At 48.8% G+C, this 18,554-nt stretch overlaps 1 protein-coding gene across 2 annotated transcripts; it reads left to right on the top strand.

Moving 5' to 3' along the window:
- The first annotated feature begins 837 nt into the window (after positions 1–837).
- Chi3l1 (chitinase 3 like 1) lies at positions 838–17,739 on the top strand. Of its 2 annotated transcripts, XM_013115833.3 has the most exons (12): positions 838–842; positions 7,379–7,381; positions 10,381–10,455; positions 10,689–10,718; positions 11,416–11,617; positions 12,062–12,118; positions 13,091–13,241; positions 14,322–14,443; positions 15,510–15,633; positions 16,116–16,298; positions 16,821–16,937; positions 17,162–17,739. In XM_013115833.3, exons 3-12 carry the CDS (start codon positions 10,407–10,409, stop codon positions 17,300–17,302), a joined length of 1,176 nt encoding a protein of 391 aa, XP_012971287.1. In that variant the 5' UTR covers positions 838–842; positions 7,379–7,381; positions 10,381–10,406; the 3' UTR covers positions 17,303–17,739. The 2 variants fall into 2 exon arrangements, with proteins under 2 accessions (XP_012971287.1, XP_012971289.1); XM_013115835.3 differs by lacking the exons at positions 838–842; positions 7,379–7,381; positions 10,381–10,455 and adding an exon at positions 10,062–10,182.
- The last annotated feature ends 815 nt before the right edge of the window (positions 17,740–18,554 follow it).

Genomic DNA, 18,554 nt, shown 5'->3' with positions numbered 1-18,554 from the left:
ACTTACAGGTTCATGTCTTGTTTTTATCTTCTGACAGTTCAGATTTTTCTTACTGTGCCCTTATCCATTCTCCTTATCTAGAACAATAAAAAACCACATGTAGATATTTTTAGGATCATTTTATTTTGGAGTGCAGAGAATTGAACCCAGGAAGGACTTGGGAAGCTCTACTGATGAGATGTACTCCAAGCCTCTACAGGTTTTTCAGATTACTATGGGTAGCATAAAGGTATTATCTTTTACCTTACAAAAGAGGAAATATTAAAAATCATTATTCTGGGCCTGGAGAGGTGGCCCAAAAGGTAAGAGGACCTAGGTTCTATTACTAGTACCCATGGGGTGATTCACAATCAGTTCTAGGGAATCCAGTGCCCTCGTCTGACCTCAGTAGGCAGCAGGCACACACATTGTACACATAATACATTCAGGGAAAAGGTATACACATAAAGTAAGAGATCAATAAAATCTTGAAAAATAGTTATACTTGATATTTGTCAAATGATTGGTTACAACACCATAATTATGAGATCAATCTTAGTTATTCATACTTGTCAAGAAGAAACATTGATTTTATTGAGTTTTTATAAATAAAAATGTAATCATTTAAATAATTCAATGATTCTAAACAGCCATACATTTTTCTCTGAGATGAAACATTCTGACATTCATATATAAAGACTGACACAAAAAATTTCAATACATTTGCTTTTAAAATCTGGGGACCAGAGAGGTTGCTCAGGTTGTAAAGCTTGCTCACAGCCTGGGTTTGGTCCCCAGAGCCTCCAAGTAAGAACGTGAGAACTAACTTCTGCAAGTTGTTCTCTGTCCCCCACATGTGCTCTGTGGTATGCCTTATGCCTCCTCTAACTAAATAAATAATTTTTAACTATTGTTTAAAATAATCTGTCTTGAGGTTTAAGAAACACTAACGGCCAGCTCTGACTTTCTTGCTGGAATGGTTGTTGCTGCTGTCACACTGACGTGAATAGGCTGCACAGTAATTCTCACTGAGACTCTCTCGTCTACTTATGTTGCCTAAGCAGATGGATCTAACCCTACCATACATGGACGCTAGCTCCTTTTTCATTACATCTATAAAGGTCCCAGTCATAAACTAAGGTCAGGAAGGAATAACAAAAGAGCATCAATGAGAACCTACCTTGGCTGGGCACTGTAGTGAGGCAGGAGAATAGTGAGTTTGAGTTGGAGCAGAGCTGCATAAAGAAGCTCTTTGTCAACAACAACAAAATAGAAAAACCTGATCAAACCTGGAGCCTTGACTGTTGATCCTGTAGGATCTGTCACGTGCCCATGAAGACAAGCTTCTCCAAAAACTCTGGTGTTGGCCCTGCCAGACTGAACCAAGTGACCAGCCAGAAGCTCTAGAGTCATGTTGGCCTAGATCCCGAAACAGAGGCCAGTAGCCCATGGTTCTCAGGACAACCCTGAGTAGCTATCAACAAAGTTTGACTGGACACATCCATGTTTCTAGGGTTGCTATTATCCATAGCCACTTTCTTGCTCTAAGGACAGAATTGAGCAGAAAACAGATTAAAAAGTACCCAGTGTTGTAGGAGCTAGACACCTGGCTCAAAGTCAGAGAAGAAAGGAACTACCCAGGACCAAATGAATGAATGACCTGCCTTTATTATGATTGGTATTTGTTCAATTGTTTGTCTGAGATACGGTTTCACTTTGTAGACCAGGCTGTAGATGGAAGCTTATGTCCCAGCCAGCCCTGCAACCATTCAGTACCAAATAAACACAGAGAGACTTGTATTAATTATAAACTGTTTGGCCAATGGCTCTGGCTTCTTAATGGCTAGCTCTCTCTTAATTATTAACCCATTTCTATTAATCTGTGGTCTTGGCTTACCGGTGATGCCCAGGTCTCTTGCTTTCTCAATAGCTACATGTCGTCTTACTCTCTGCCTTCCTCTTTCCTGAATTCTCTTAGTCTGGTAGCCCCGTCTATACTTCCTGTCTGGCTACTGGCCAATCAGTATTTTATTAAACCAATACAAGTGACAAATCTTTACAGTGTACAAGAGCATTATCCCACATCACCAGGGTGGCCTGGAACTCACAGAGTTCTGCCTGCTCTACCTCCCAAACACTGGGATTAAAAGTGTGGACCACCGTGTCCAGTTTAATATTTTATTTCAGTTGACATGGTGGATTCCTTCCTGTTCAATCCATTCTCACCTTCCTTTACCAGATTATCCCCACACAAATTGAGATGAGGCATTTTTAAAAAATAATATATTTTACTTAATGCAATATATTCACAAGACTGACTCTTCAATCTAAAAATTATTAATATTTTACCATTTGTTCTGTCTTCAAAACAGCAATTAATTTTTATGTTTGTAGCACATTGAAACAATCTTTACATTTTGTCCCAATTGAACTTTAAATTCTCAAAAGGAAACAATAATTCCATGAAAGATCTTAACACACATTGTTTTAAGATGGGCCTTGACCTCTCCATGAACTTCAGACTTCCCTGTATTCAGGATGGACCTGCCTCAGCTTTTGAAGAGCTATTAATATAGAGTCTAATATAGTATGTCATCAGGACAATTGAAAAAGAACAGTTCTGTAAATTAAATGGCATTAACTGATTGGCTCTGTCTGTGAAACAATAACAATGGTCAAAAAGCAGGCCTTTGGAAGTTCGCTTACTTTTTATGGTCAAATGTTCTTATAAATGCAAGGGGGGAAAATGGAACCAAATTAATCATTATAGATGTCTAAATGGAATTGATGTTTATGGTTACATAGGCTATTTATATAGATTCAATAAGACTCTGTCATTATTTCTTACTGAAATGTAATTGGATATTGACTATGCCAAAATTTCCATTTAGTTAAATGTGTGTTAAAGAAAAAAATCTAATGGCATCTGTTAAAACATAGCAAAGCAGGCTTTATTGGGGACCATTGTTATAGGTATAGGGACCATGGCAACAGGATCTTCGGTAAGAGAGAGACTGGAGCCATTGCCCTCTCCTATGTGTAAATGGCGACTGACGACAGCTCTGCAGGTCATTGTGACTAAACACCTGGCAGAAAACAGCTAAGGGAAGAAGGACTTTACCTTGGTGCATAGTTTAGGAGGGTGCTGTCCATCATGGTGGGGGACACAGCAGAGTTGCTGATGGACAGGGGCATGCAGTTGGGACTCCTCATCTTGGCTGACCAAGAAGCAAGCAGAGAGCAGGGAGTGCTGGCACTCAACTGGACAAACACACACACACAACACACACCACACACACACACACCACACACCACACACACACACACACACACCACACACACCACACACCACACACACACACACACCACACACACACACACACCACACACACATGTAAAGAGAAGCTTTTTCCTTGTGAGAAGCCTTCCCGCCAACCTGGTTCTAGAGCCCCATCAGTCCCAAATAAACACACAGGAGGCTATATTCATTATGAAGCTGTTGCCCTTGCTTGTTTCTTACTGGCTAGCTCTGACTTAAGTAATTACCCCATAATTGTTAATCTAAGTATTTCTCTTACCGGAGAATAGTTCCGGGCTTCCTACCCCATGGCGGTTACATCTTGACTCCCTGTGTTTCTCCTTCCCAGAGTTCTCCTGGACTCCTAGTCCCACCTATCTAGATTCCTATTGGCCAGAAGTGCTTTATTGACAAATACACAGGACTTCCCCAACACACACACACACCACTTTCAAAAAGATTAAAAAAAAAAAAACAGTCTATAAGCAGATGCAGAAATCCACAACTAACCAATGGGCCAAGCTCCTGGAGTACAATCGAAGCAAGGCATGAGTGACAATATGAACAAAAGACCATGATGGGGAAACCCACAGAATCAGCTGGCCTGAGCTAGTGAGAGGTCACTGACTCAGGCCTGACAAATGGGGAACCTGCATAAGACTGAACTAGTCTCCCCTATTATAGTTGACAGTGGTATGACTGGGACAATATATGAGGCCACTGGCAGTGGGTCCAAGATCTAACACTAATGCACAAACTGACTTAGTGGAGCCCATTCTATATGGAGAGATACCATGCCCAGCCTAGACACAGGGGTGTGGGGGTGGAGAGGTGCCTTGGTCCTGCCTCAATGAGAAGATGGGACTGACTTAGTAGACTTTCTAGGGGAGGCCTTACCCTCTCTGAGGAGCAGATGGGAGGTGGGGGAGGAGATGTGGGGGGGGAGCAGGAGGAGAGGAGGGAAGGGGAACTGGGATTGGATTGTAAAAAATAAATTAATTTTTTAATGTTAAAAAATAAAACAAAACAAAACAAAAAACAAACAAAAATCCAGTCTGTAGCACCCAGGACACTGAGATGAAAGGATCTTGAGAGAATTCAGGGTAGATCGACTGTAGACTCGTATCCCTCCTTTTTTATGAGATTTGGGACCCCAGTCCACACCATGGTGCTACCAATGTGCAGGGTGAGTCTTGTCTCTTCAGTTAAGGTCCTGGGAAAACAGGATCACAAACATGCCCAGAGGTGTGTCTCCCAGATACTTCCAGAGTCAGTCGAACTGACAATGAAGGCAAACCAGCACTATAGCAGAGAATGGGGCAGGATCAGCGGATGGAGACTACCAAGAAGAAATAGCAAGGGTGGGGGATGGGCTCTAAACCCACAGGGTGACAAGACTCCATCTGGGTGATGCAGGAAGGTCAGGAAAGAAACCAACTATCAAGAGTGATCAGATGTGGAGGGCAGAGTTCTTTCTAACCACACAGCTCTTTACTTTGCTATAACTGCTCTCTGTACTGACATCTCAGAAAAGGTTCAGAAATGTGACTAAAGTTTGGGCAACAAAAACATAGAATAAGCTCACTGCTAAGACACAAAGGCTGTTGTGGGGTCAGTGCGTAGCCCAGGGCTTCAGGGCCCCCCCAGGGCAACCCCAGCACTGCAGAAGAAGAGGAAGAGAAGAGGGGGAGGGGCCAAGAGGGAGGATCCACACTTGATTGTGGAAATGATGCTTATGAGGTTTTCTAGAAAATGCTCCTTTGGCTTTATGACTTAGAAATTCCCAGACTTACAGGTTATAAATAATTTCATTTCCCAACAGGCCAAGAATATCAACAAATATGGGGATCTTAGGGAAAATTGTGCCAATAAAGATGCCTGATAATTACTTTGCCCACAAGAGCAATTTGAGGCTCCAGGGTGCTACAGAGCCTTAGGCAAAAGCTTACTGAAAAGCTTCAGCATGGAGGTCTAGTTTCCCCAGCACTACAAAAAGAAAGTACATGTTCACCCATAGCTCCCTTATGCCAATGGATGTAGATCATAGCCCAATAAACAATATTAACTTAATGATTTTGAAGCAGAAAACTGTGAAGTATAGTATAGAACCCAGTTCATATCTTTGGAGCAAAAAGTGACCCCCAAGAAGGAAAAACCCTGAACTTAGTTTCATTCAGTAATGAAATGAAAATCCACTGTGAGTGGGTGGAGAGAATCTCAGTTGAGGAAAACCCCTAAGTAACCACACTAGCTGATGCTTCCAGACCCCAAAATACTAAGCTTTCACTATTTCCTGTAAGAGTGCCTTTTTGGCCAAATCAGCTTTCCCCATTTTCTCTAGGCTGCCAAGGGAAGACACACTTCACCGTGCAGAGTCATGGGGAACACTTTGGCCCAGCACGGAGGCCATGGGGTCATCCTTCCCTTCCTTGGCCTGGCTTTGCAGTTAACCACTCATTCTTTCTGGAGTTCGGTTCCTTTTTTATTTTCAGAGGTAACGGTTTCCTTGATGCAATGTTTCTGCCAGAGCCTTTGACCATGCACACCTTCCTGTACAGTTCCCAGCCAGTAATCAACTCCTATTGGCAGAGGCTTGCCTGGAGGACAAGGCCTGCCTGTGAGGAAAAGGACTCCCTCCTCGGTCATTGCCATGACCCCAGGCAAAAAGATCCAAGCAGTTATGCCTGAACAGCCACCCAGGGGTTCTAGAAACCTGCCCTTTGAGAGGTGGCCGTGTCTGCCCACCGGCTTTGTCTCATGCCTCCTTCCTATATCCTTCATGTCTTAATCTCTCTTGATAGCCTGCTCCTGCCTAGGTTTTTGCCATTTCTCCAACTACCCATTCCCCCGCCTTCTCTTTTGGCATGGACAAGCTATATCCCCACTGCCCCCTTTTAATTGTTTATTTTGAGACAGGGTCTCTCTTAGTTATTCAGGCTGGGCTTGAACTGTGTAGCCGGGGCTAGCCTTGAGCTCCTGAGAAACTGTGATCACAGGCCTACACTGCCAGACTGGGCCATAGATTTTTCCCTTGCCAGGTCCCCTCCCTCTTCAGTATGCATACTATTTACTCAGGAACCCTGCTGACCGTTCCCTCTTTAGAAAGTCCCCGCCCTTGGGAGGATTCTCATTCAGCTTGTCACGACTGTGATACAAGGAGTTTGCTTTCTTCCTAGGGCAGCCATCCCTTTTGCTAGACCCTGAGCTTCACAAGAACACTGACTGTTCTCTCGCCCTTTTCTGTTACTGCCACCCACCACGATGCCAGCTATCCAGCATGCTCTGAGTGAGCACTGATTGGATGAGCCAAGGATTGACCACTGGAGCTTGGCAGCTTAGGAAGATCTGACCCGGGGCAGAAGTCAGGACACTGGTTTTGTGGTTTCCTGGTACCTCCCGAGTCAGCCATTCACAGGTGTTCAGATGAGCGGCACGAACATTTGAGAACACTAGGCTAAAACTTAAAATAGAGTTTGGAGTGGTGTGTCCCTTCCAGATCACACATTTGCTTCCCGGGCCATTCCTCTAAGTAGTCCCTGGGCATTGGCACTCAGGTGGGCACACAGGAGGATGGGCGGCCATGTCCTTGTGCTTATTGACTTCACGGTCTAGCTCAGGACTTGGTACCCATAAAGTCTCCCACGCACATAATGCTGTTTTAAATAGATCAGGATTTGGGGACAGTGACACAGTTCTCAGTTAGGCCCAGTGAGCTCCACCCTCCCTCCAGATTCTGCTTTTTCTGGAGGCAAGGAGCCCACAGAAATGAGAAGGATGAGGGGGATAGACTGGCCACAGATGGGCAGTACTGGGCAGCATTTCTGGTGCATTTTGCACTGTGCACGTGTCCTCAACAGAGGCACGGTGAGTGGTCTCCGGGGTCCTTTCATTGATGCTGCTGCAGCACACCACGTGTTTTTGTGCATCTCAAAAGGAAAATGTTTCTCTCCAGGGTCAAGTGCTTACAGCTCTTTCTGAAATATCTAAGCTCCTTAAGTGGGGGTTTCTTCTGCTGTGATACAACCCATGGTCTACACAGCATCCCCCAGGCTGCTACTGCATCGGGCTTGGGGGCCCAGTGGAAGTCATTCAGACCTGAAGTCCGTGCTGCTTGCTGTTCCTGGGTGATAAAAAGCACATTATCTTTGTCTTAATTAGTTGTAAAGGCCAACCTGACGAAGCCTACTTGAGAAGAGTGTCTCATGGAGAGATTTCCCAGATCAGATTGGCCTGTGGGTGTGACTGTGGAGGATTATCAATTGATGTAGGCAGGTCTGCCCTCCCCGGGCAGCACCAGTTCTGGGAAGATGGTCTGGTCTACAGTGAAACAGCCAGCAAGCACAGGCCAGTGAGCCAACAAGCAACATTCCTCCATCATTACCATTTTGCTTCAGGCTCCTGCGGGAACTCCTGTCCTGACTTCCCTCAATGACGGAAGCTGAAACAAATCCCTCCTGTAAACTGCTTTAGGCACAGTGCCCATCAGGGCAATAAAAAGGGCACTAGAACCATGAGACTATGGCTGCTGAGCATATGATGAAGTCCGCAGCCTTTCACGGTTACTCTCCCTGGCACATGCAAAGGCTGGGTCTCGGGAGAGGGACAAGCACAAAGCCCTGAAAGGAGATGATAGAAGTCGATTATTGAGTGGAGCGTGGTGGGAGATGGGGTAAGAGGTGGTGGTAAGCCTTGGGACCCTTAGTGTGCAAGTGCCTCTGAGGTAGCCACCCCAGGGGAGCTCATTATGGAATGAATGAGTTTAAGGGCTCTCGGGGCCAGAAGGCTTCCAGCAATCCAACACCCCCCTCCCACGAGAGAACATCTAACAAAGGAAAAGATGAAGACAGGCAGCATTTTCTTCATATCCTGTGCCCTGTTGGGCTACTCTGCACTATCTTCATCAGAAGTGGAAGGAAGCCTTCCATGCAGTGCCTCAAACAAACAGGAGACACACATCAGTGGCGCCAAAAGAAGCCAGTCACCTTAAAGAAACCTGTGGTGAACTTTGCCACACAGAGTCTAATTCAGGACTGGCCCTCTTGTGTGGTTATACAGCATAGGGCTAGAAGGTTTGGGGTGGGGGCATTGACAGGATCCTTAAGGGAAGGCTGAGAATCTATCCTGGATAACATCTGAGACAGATGGGGGACTACCTCTCCCTGGGGTTCTGGGCAAATGTTAACCACCTTTAGTAATCTTAAAACCACTTTTCGTGTTAGTGATTTATCCCTGATTGTAAGTACTCCTCCTAATTCTCCTGTAAATTAGCAAAGATATTAGGGGACCTGGCATTGAAACTCCCTAATAAGCAGCTATTGGGTTTCCCCTTGTTGTTCCTGCCTTGAGCAAAAAGACTGTCAGTCTGAAAGCCAGACAGACAGGAGGGGTGTGGTAACACATGCTTTCCATCCCAGCTCTCCTGAGGCAAAGGCAGGAGGGTCCCCGTGAGTTCAAGGCCAGCCTGGTCTATGTAGTAAGTTCCAGGACAGCCAGGGCCACACAGTGAAATCCTATACAAACAAACAAATAAGAAAGCTAGTACATCCTTATGCTAGCACCAGCCATTCTGGACCCTTCACAAGCACATTGATAAGAGGGTACAAAGATCACAGTTGATTGTTTTGATTCCTGGGGCCCAGTGTCAGTCAGAGCTGTCTCAAACAATTCATCTCAGAAATTTTTGCCTTGGTAAACTCCAGATGACCCATCAGCCATCTCCACCTCTTCAAGAAGGGAGCACTACCCCTCCTGGCCTAGCTGAAAGCTTAATGTGTTTAGTGAAACCTCAAATTCCCATTGCCTGTGAGGTGTGCTATATGACTGGTTCAAACGTAGGCTGTCCAGGAGTAGGCTGGGAGGCATCCTGTCTCCCGTTGTTGCAACTTTAGGCCCAGTAAAGGCTTCTCTTGGGTGTTCTTTTCTTATCTACTTTTAGTAGCCTGGGCTGAGTTGGTGGCACAAGAAAAGACAGCAAAGACAGCAGGGCAGCAGAAATGGGGCAGCGGGGGGGGGGGGGGTTCGGGGGCGGCAGCAGCAGTCAGGTCAAAGAGCTAGTGGCTTAACTGAAGAGGCGGGGCTAAATCTGCAGAACTGCAAAAGCAGCAAGCTTGAGGTCAGCCTGAGCTGAATCTTGACACTTGCCTTGGAAAGACAACAGTGGGTAGTGCAGAGAACAGAAGAAGCCAGGGCCACACAGAGTAGAGTGCTTGCTTTGTCTAAGCTGCTTCTTTCACTACGAGCTCTTGGAAGCCGCTGTAGGGTTTAGAGTGGGATGCCTCATTGGGTTTGGGTTTCAAAAGCATCCCTGAGAGGAAAGGCATTATTGATCTAAGAGCCTGCTGCTGCCGCTCCTGGGAGGCTCCACCACTGGCCATTATGCCCCGTGTTTACCCTGCGTCACTTCACCACAGCCTTGGGCTTACAGCTGAGCCTTTGCTGTTCTTCTGCACTGGCATTCAAAAGTGGAGGAGACAGCCTTCGGGCTCAGAGCCTTCTCAGGAATTTCTCTCTCCTGTCCCAATTTCCAGGATTCAATAATCAGCAATTGCTAAAAGGGGGGATTTGGGACCCCTCCCTCCAGCCCCCAAGGCTCTCTGGTCCTTACCTAGGATCCAGCCAAGTATGCAAACATCCAGGAAACAGAAAATCTGAGGGGAGGCCAGGCAATATAATGGTGGCCTTGTTTGGGTGCCATGGCTTACATAACCCAATTGTGCCTGCTTCAGCCTGGCGGATGGCCTGGATGGAGGGCTGGAGCCACAGACAGGAGCTGCCAGGAAAGCTGGGAGAGTCCTGGCAAGAAGCAAGCCGTGGGGAGAGGAGAAATGGCAGGAAAGTTTTGGAGATGTGACTGTCATGTCCAGGGAGGCCCTCCATCATCGCCCCTATAACCTTTCACTTGGCAGGTACCGCAAGATCTGGCCCAAGGCTTTCAAAACGCCAGGGTTTCCCAACCTCCTCCGTGGGCTCTCCGCCTCCACTGGCCGGCAGTTGGGTTTACACACGGCTCAGTTCCTGTAAGGAGGATTGTTTGGGGGTGTGGAGAGTGGAGTGGGATGGGTATAAGAAGGAAGTGTGAAGCCTGGGTAAGACACCCTGTGTAGGAAGCTGGGTACTGGGAGAGGCCACCATGGCCATCTCTGCCGAAGCCAGGACGGGTTTGAGGGTGGTGATGACAGGTCTCTAGGCTGGGTCAGGTGGGACTGTAGATTTTCAGGCGAAAGGGCTCCAAGTGTTCAAAGAGCTACGGCACAGTGGGGGTCTGGGATGGGGCAGGTGGAGCGGCAAAGCTTGAAAGGGAGGAAGGAAAGGAGGACAGCTGGCTGGAGGGCTCCCCTCGCCTGGGGAAAGGGGCAGGAGGAAGAGCAGCCACCCTCCCCTGCCACCAGGTCTGATCCTGATTTCCCCACAGGCTTTGCGGTCCTGATGCTGCTCCAGTGCTGTGAGTACCCACCCCCTCCTGGAGGAGGTCTTAGCACAAAAGAACACTCTTCCGGTTTCTTCTACAGCTCATGGGGCTTGGGAATACTTGTTACTCCAAGGTGATGGGTGTATGATATATGTTTTAGTCTCCACTCCTCCATTTATGTGGACTTTTTCAAAACAACAAAACTTAAAAGGTTCAGCTTCAGTGAAGACTGCTACAAACTGCCCTAGGGGACAGCCATCAGGAGCCACACGGGTGAGCGGGGCTCAGTCTCCTTCTACGGCCAAGTGTAAGAGGAATTAGAATCAGAACAAAGGAAGAACTAACTTCCCAGCCCCTGTGATAATGAGCCCCAGCTTGGGGACTGTCATTCTGGACAGGTCACCCCCACCTAGAGACAGAGAAGAGACCCACAAAGCCACTCTTTAATCGAAGACCCCATTGTAGGAACGAACCTGCAGGCAGGGCGTCTTTTGACACTGGGTGGCACACCCAGGCCTCTCTCCTTTTTGGAAGCCACTGTCTCCAGGAAGTCCTCAGTCCTTGGACTGAGTCACACCATTCTCGCTCAACAACTTGCATCAGGCATGGGAGGCTGCGCCAGTTCCTTTCCTTTAAGATGTTTTCAGTTTGCTCAGCACTCTGTCCCCACCCCCGGCCCACACATCCATACCACACTGGCGCTCAGTCCCACCCCAGATTTCTCCCTCAGGCTCTGCATACAAGCTGGTCTGCTACTACACCAACTGGTCCCAGTACCGGGAAGGTGATGGAAGCTGCTTCCCAGATGCCATCGACCACTTCCTATGCACCCACATCATCTACAGCTTCGCCAACATCAGCAACAATGAGATTGACACATGGGAGTGGAATGACGTGACACTCTATGGCACGCTGAATGCACTTAAAGCCAGGTAGGGCCACAGGCTGACCAGGAGAGGAGGAGGGAATAGGAAGCTAGGCTGGTCCTACAGTAGAACATCATGGTTCAGGACAGCAGTGACCCAAGAACCCTCCTGGGGGAGGACTGCCAGGGGGCCTTGGCTTCAGTGGGAAGATAACCTGGGTGGGTGATGTTGGGATGGTGACAAGGTGACAGGAAGCATCACCGAGGCTTCCAGCAACAGCTCTGTGGAGCATGGGGCCACTTGTGAGTCCCTTTTACCTCCCATTGCTCACTGTGGGGACTTCTGAGTCACCACCATGGAGCCTGTGTCCACCTACAGCACCAATGTCAGCGGCAGGTACCTAGTCCGGCCCCCCTGCGGGCAAGAACCCTTCTAGGGCTGCAGATATGGGGTCAGAGGCATCATGAAAGTGCCGCTTCACCCCCCTCTCCCCACTCTCCTGCCCCACAGAAACCCCGACCTGAAGACCCTCCTGTCTGTTGGAGGATGGAACTTTGGCTCACAAAGGTAGGACTCATCTCTGGGGCAGGATGGGGCTAGTCAAGGCTTGATGTTGAAGGTTACAGTTACTCCAGACTAGTGCGCACATAACTGCCTCCATGGCAGTTGCCTTACATGTACTTGAAAAGCCTGGGCCAGAGAGGAAGAGGGATTTAGCAAAATAAATAAAAATAAAATAAAAAATGAACATTTGTTTCCTGCAATGCTTTTTGCTTTTTTATTTTTATTTTTTATTTTTTGGTTTTATGAGACAGGGTTTCTCTGTATTGTTTTGGAGGCTGTCAGTGCAGCCTGGCCTCGAACTCACAGAGATCCGCCTGCCTCTGCCTCCCGAGTGCTGGCATTAAAGGTGTGCACCACCACCACCCGGCCTATTTTTATTTATTTTTTGATAAGTTGCCAGGCTTGCCTCAAATTTACCACAGAGACCAGGCTAGGCTAAAACTTTGGACAATTCTCCTGCCTCAGTCCCCAAGTGCTGGGGTTGTGGGCATGTGCCAGTGTGCCTAGCTCTTGCAAATCTCTTCTTACTGTATCTCAGGTGTGGGGAAAACAACTTCCAAGTTACTACCATGAAGGTTGGGAGGGGTGGGAAGGAAGCAATGAGGATGGAGAGGGTTGAGACTGTTACAGGGGCCTTGGACTCACCAGAGCAGAACCAGGGCAGTGAGGGGGCTGGAAGACCACCAGGACTCTCCCTGCTGCTGTGTCAGCCACAGCATCAAGTGTTGCAGTTACCCTACTTTACAGACAGACAGAGTGACTCGGGTTGTAACAGGCAGGCCAGACTGGGACACTAGGAAGGTCTGGCCCCTAAGTATATACCTGTCCAAGTTCCCAGACTGGGTGCTGACCCCGGAAGGCTCTCGTAGATCAATCAGTTCAGGCCCCCTGCTCCCTCGCCCTGGCAATCCCATTGCGGGGACAGGGTCCCTGGTATATGAGCGTCAAGCTCATTCTGTGGTGGTTTTGTTCTAGATTTTCAAGGATTGCCTCCAACTCTCAGAAACGCAGGACTTTCATCAAGTCGGTTGCCCCATTTTTGCGGGCCCATGGCTTTGATGGGCTTGACCTCGCCTGGCTCTACCCTGGCCCAAGAGACAAGCAGCATCTCACCACCCTGATCAAGGTGCTTGGCATAGGGCAGAGGTGTGGGGAGGGCATCTGCACATGGCTAGTGAAGCTCTCTTCACCCAAGAACCTTCCAGGGATGAGCAGAAGGGCTTCAGAAGGAAGACATGTTAGAGCCACTGTGGGAGATGGGGCAGAGTCCTAAGAGGCCAAAGCCTGTGGCTTAGCAGGGTGCCCACTCTCCATTACCTATTGCCCACTTAGTGAGGTGTCCATTGTCTTATGTACAATTCCAAACTGATGTCACCAGCTAGCCAACATGCACTGTGCACACAGCTCAATCTGAAGGCCAGGTACCTCCAGTTTTCAGAGGCAGAGATGGTGTAAACAAATCATTTGCAGTACCACGGAGAATCTCTTTGACCTTGTAATTTCATGTAAAACAAAATGCAGACTGAGAGGCCTGCCTGGCGTTCAGGCAGAGTGAGTGGTCTGCCCCAGTCCTATCCCCAGACACCCTGAGCTCTTGCTAAAATAGGATTTGAGAGCTGGGGAAGTATGATGGCCCCTCCAGGGCAGGGAGTCATTAAGTGCTGATGGGTATGTGCATAGGTTTTGAGAATGATATTGATCCAAACTGGGTGTCTATGTGTGTGTATGTCTATATGCAAGTTTGAGTGTGTGGGGTGTGTGTGTGTGTGTGTGTGTAAATGTGCAAGTACAAGGGTGTATGCACATATGTGCAAAATATGTGTGGAGGCCAGACTCAGGTGTCATTCCTCAAACACTATCCGCCTTGTTTTGTTCTTTTGAGATAAGGGTTCTCATTGGCCTGGAATTTACCAAATAGAGTAGGCTGACTGGCCATTGAACCCTGAGGATCTGCTAGCCTCCACTTCCCCAGTACTGGGGTTACAAGCACACACCACTCTGCCTAGCTTTTTATTCTTTTTGTATGGGTTCTGGGAATCAACCTCAAGTCGCTATTTCCCCAGCCACTCACTCTGCCTGACCGCCAGGCAGGCCAACGACCACAGCAGGTGGGAGGTCATCAAGTCAGCCAGGACCTTGATCTACTCTCATCTGCCTCTCTCTCACGCACCCGGCCCCTTTCCCTTCCCTGCTTGCCTCCACTCAGGAACTAAAGGCCGAATTCATAAAAGAAGTTCAACCAGGGACAGAGAAACTCCTGCTCAGCGCAGCGGTGTCAGCAGGGAAGGTGGCCCTTGACAGTGGCTACGACATCGGCCAGATATCCCAGTGAGTCTCCTGCCCTGGCAGCACCCCAGAAGCCTTACAGGCACCCTCTTCCCCTGCCACCTGGACCCTAGCATCCCATGAAGACTCAGGAGTTCCCAAATGTTGATACATAAATGTTGGCAAGCCTCTCCATGACTCAGTTTCCCAATTGTTAAAGGGGCCACGATGAGCCCTTTTACACTTGGAATGTTGTTGGCCAGTTGAGAGAGTGGCTATGAATGAATTTTGAAAGAGGTAGTAGAAATAATTATACAGTGTACCAGACACTCCATGGTGTTCTCTCCATGCTAAGCCCAGCAGAGTGCTTGATCAGGGAGAGGCAGCCAACCCCCAGAAAGCTGTCAGACTGCTCCCTTTCCTGTCATCCATCCCTTTCTCCTTACTCATGAGTTTGAAGTGCCAACAACCACACAGCATCTCTCCCTAGGGCACAGGCAAGTCACGGGAAACCCAGGAATAAGGAACAAGGATCTTCAGTCCCCCTTAGGACCTTAGGGATGTAGTTAGTCTGGTGTTATAAACGTCCCCTGGGAAAGAGATGGTGCACCCATTTGTTCTGAATCTCTGAAGCTCACACACTGCCTTCTGCCTACAGCCCCTTCTCCACAGGGCTGTTGAGCACTCCCTCCCATGAATGAAGGTAGGCTGAGTCGGACTTTGATCCTGCTCCTTCCGTACTAGGCTGTCCATGGCACTTTTAACTGGCTTTTGCCAAGACAAGCGTGTCAGGAATGGGGGCTGAAGTGAGGCAGAGAACAGCTCCCGTGAGTGTGTATGTGTTTGAGCACGTGTGTGCATGTGTGTGTGCACGTGTGTGCCTGTGTGTGCTGGGAGCCTCACAGATCAGCCCATTCTCACCCTCAGAGCACCACCAGGACCCAGAGCCCACACTTGGGAGTGGCTCTGGAAAAGTGGGCTAGTAGTCAGAATGGCAGTCTCTGAAGCTACTGGCTTTGGGTCAACGTCCTGTTCCTCAGATGCCTACGTCCCATATCCTGCTGGAACTTGGCTGTGAAGTCAAGAACATTTCTAATTTCCCACCTTACCTCCAACTCCTTTTTCTCAGACACCTGGATTTTATTAGTCTCATGACCTACGATTTCCACGGAGCCTGGCGCCAAACCACAGGACATCACAGCCCCCTCTTCCGAGGCCTAAAGGACGCTAGCTCTGACAGATTCAGCAACGTGGTAGGTTCCTGGAAGGATGATGGGAAGGAGACACAAAGCCCTGCCGCCTGCCAGTGCACAGACAGCCACCCTCCTCTCTTCCCCGGTCCATTGCTTATCAGATAGGTTATGAAAGCCATTTCACAGATCAGGAAACCGAGGAAAGTCTTTCTGGGTAGACTGAGGGAAAGCAGGAGGGGCCGAATGAAGAGAGGTTGGAGACTTGCAGGTTGGAATCTCACTGTGCAGCCTGAGCCAGCCAGCCAATTTCTGTGTCTGTCACACATTAATAATCCTTTCTTATGCCTACAAGGAGCTTTTCAAGAACAACCTTTAGAACTCATTCTTTTAACTGGCATTATCGGTTCCCAGAGGGACAGGGATTCCCAGTTGCACCTTATAACTGTCACCGCACCTGTCAAGGTAGCAGTATTAATTGTACAGCCATATCTGCACACCACCCAGCCCAGCTAACTGTTTCTGCCATCTCTGTCTTACCCCAGGACTATGCTGTGGGGTACATGCTGAGGCTGGGAGCCCCGGCTAGCAAGCTAGTGATGGGAATCCCCACTTTTGGGAAGAGCTTCACTCTGGCATCTTCTGAGACCGGGGTGGGAGCTCCAATCTCGGGGCCAGGATTACCAGGCCGGTTCACCAAGGAGGAAGGAACCCTCGCCTACTACGAGGTAGGTAATGACGCTGCTTCACAGGCTGCCCCAGGGAAGAGGGGCCTCGCCTCCCTAACCACACACACTTTCTCCTTTGGGAGTAAAAACATGCTTGTTTGCCCTAGCATTCCCTAGGAAGACGAAAGGGAAGCTTAAACCTCTTATCCCTGAAAGCCTCCAGCAGGCACCAAGCTCCTAGAATATTCCCCTGGCCTCAGACCCAGGGTCTTCACTCCAGTCCAGGAAAAGCAATGGTCAGAGTCTCTGTGGGTGCAGGTCTCTGATGCTCCAAGTGGTCTGGGGCCAGCCCTGGGTATCAGCTCACATTCCTCACATCCCCGTTAAAGATGGAGGAGGCAATCATATCTCCAAAGCATGCAGGCAACAGCAGTTGAACTCTGGGACATTTGCATCTGTTTTTCATAAATTTGCATGAAGCCTGCAGCCTGTAGCCTCAGGAGAGGGAGGCTACAGGACTGAGGGATGACTGCTAGTGACCTGACAAGCCTCCCCCCTTCACCCCACCCGTTCTCTTCTCAGATCTGTGATTTCCTCAAAGGAGCCCAGGTGCATAGAATCCCTGGTCAGCAGGTTCCCTATGCTACCAAGGGCAACCAGTGGGTGGGGTACGACGACCAGGAGAGTGTCAAAAACAAGGTAGGTGTCCCGGAAGCCACACCCCAGAACAAAGAAGGTGAATAGGCCACGTTCCAAGTAGCTAGATTTGCTCTCCTGGGCTAGGGTTGAGCCTGGGTGTAGGCGTGTGTGTGTGTGTGTGTGTTGGGGGGGGGGTCCTTTGGGGAAGGGCCCCAGAGCACCTCACCCAGACAACCAACCCTGCCTGCTCACCAACCCTGCCTGCTCCCGACCTCCTCCGCCAGGTGCAGTACCTGAAGAGCAAGCGGCTGGCAGGAGCCATGGTGTGGGCGCTGGATTTGGATGACTTCCGGGGCTCCTTCTGCGAGCAGAAGCTACGCTTCCCACTCACCAGAGCCATTAAGGAGGCTCTTGCTATGGCTTAGCTCCTTTCCTACATGGTACCTCACATCCTCTGGCTAGGAGTCTGGCCACTTGCACTGCTAAGTCCCCCAGCTGGGCCTCAGGCTCCCTATCTCGTAGGGGCCACAGCATTGAGGTTTGGGCTCAGCCCTGGGGAACAGAGAAGTAGGGTAGGTCATGAGAGTCACAGTGTGAGATGAGGTTCAGTGCATCTCTGCTGAGGAAGGGAAATTCCCAGGCTCTAAGCCCAACCCCTCATTCCTTCGGCTCTCCGGACCAAAGGACACCATTTTGGCAGGTTATACCACCAACTAGGCAAACATCTTACAAGATGCAATGGCCATACTAATTATACCCTCTGCAAAGCCCAACTTGAAACCTTCACTTGGGAACATAATCGTATCGCCATCCCACTTCCCTTTCCTAATTCCCCAGCTGTTCAATAAAGCGCAAGAGCTTAGCAGTGTGTCTTTCTTGCTTTAGTCGTCTCTATGGGTACATGGGACCATGGCACTCACCTCCCCTATCTTTTCTGGATTCCTCTCTCTGATACTTGGGAATCAGAGCTGACAGAAGTGAGGTCGTTTTTTTTTTTTTAAGATTTAATTATTTATTTTATGCATATGAGTGCTTTATCTGCATGTATGCCTGCCAAAAGAGGGCATCAGATCCCATTATAGATGGTTGTGAGCCACCATGAGGTTACCAGGAATTGAACTCAGGACCTCTGGAAGAATAGTCAGTGCTCTTAACCTCAGAGCCATCTCTCCAGCCCCCAAAAGTGATGTCTTGATGCCCTGTGCTGGGCCCTAAGGAGCCTCAATGGGAGGTGATATCCTCAGACTGGGTGGGAACTCAGTCTTTACATAAGCATGACCAATAGCAACCTAGATACTAAAGCCATCATCCTGCAGACTTCCAATTAAGTTCCCCATGGAAGGAGACTGTGGCAGGGCCTTGGAAAGAGGCTCTTTAACCTAGCTCATTTCTCCTGATTCTCTAAAGGTGGAGAGAGACAGTCACAGGACATAGTTAGAAAGTTCAGGAACCTGGAACATTAAGGCCAGAAAGGAAGGCAGTGCTTTCATGTCCCCTTCCTGCTGGGGGTCTCTCTGGACCCCTGAGAGTTGGCCTTCTAGCCTCATACTCCTAAGTGTCCCAAGGTTCATTATCTTAAAGACAGTCTGCCCAGCAGCTGGACTGAAAACTGTCAACTGTTCGGTGCTGTCCTTGTCCCCAGCTGGTCCTCGTACTGCCCCCTTCACGCTGTTCCCT

Source organism: Mesocricetus auratus, unplaced genomic scaffold (assembly GCF_017639785.1).
Source record: "Mesocricetus auratus isolate SY011 unplaced genomic scaffold, BCM_Maur_2.0 Super-Scaffold_100676, whole genome shotgun sequence".
Taxonomy (NCBI): domain Eukaryota; kingdom Metazoa; phylum Chordata; class Mammalia; order Rodentia; family Cricetidae; genus Mesocricetus; species Mesocricetus auratus.
The sequence above is the reverse complement of the archived record's forward strand: the minus strand, read 5'-3'. Positions and strand labels throughout refer to the sequence as shown.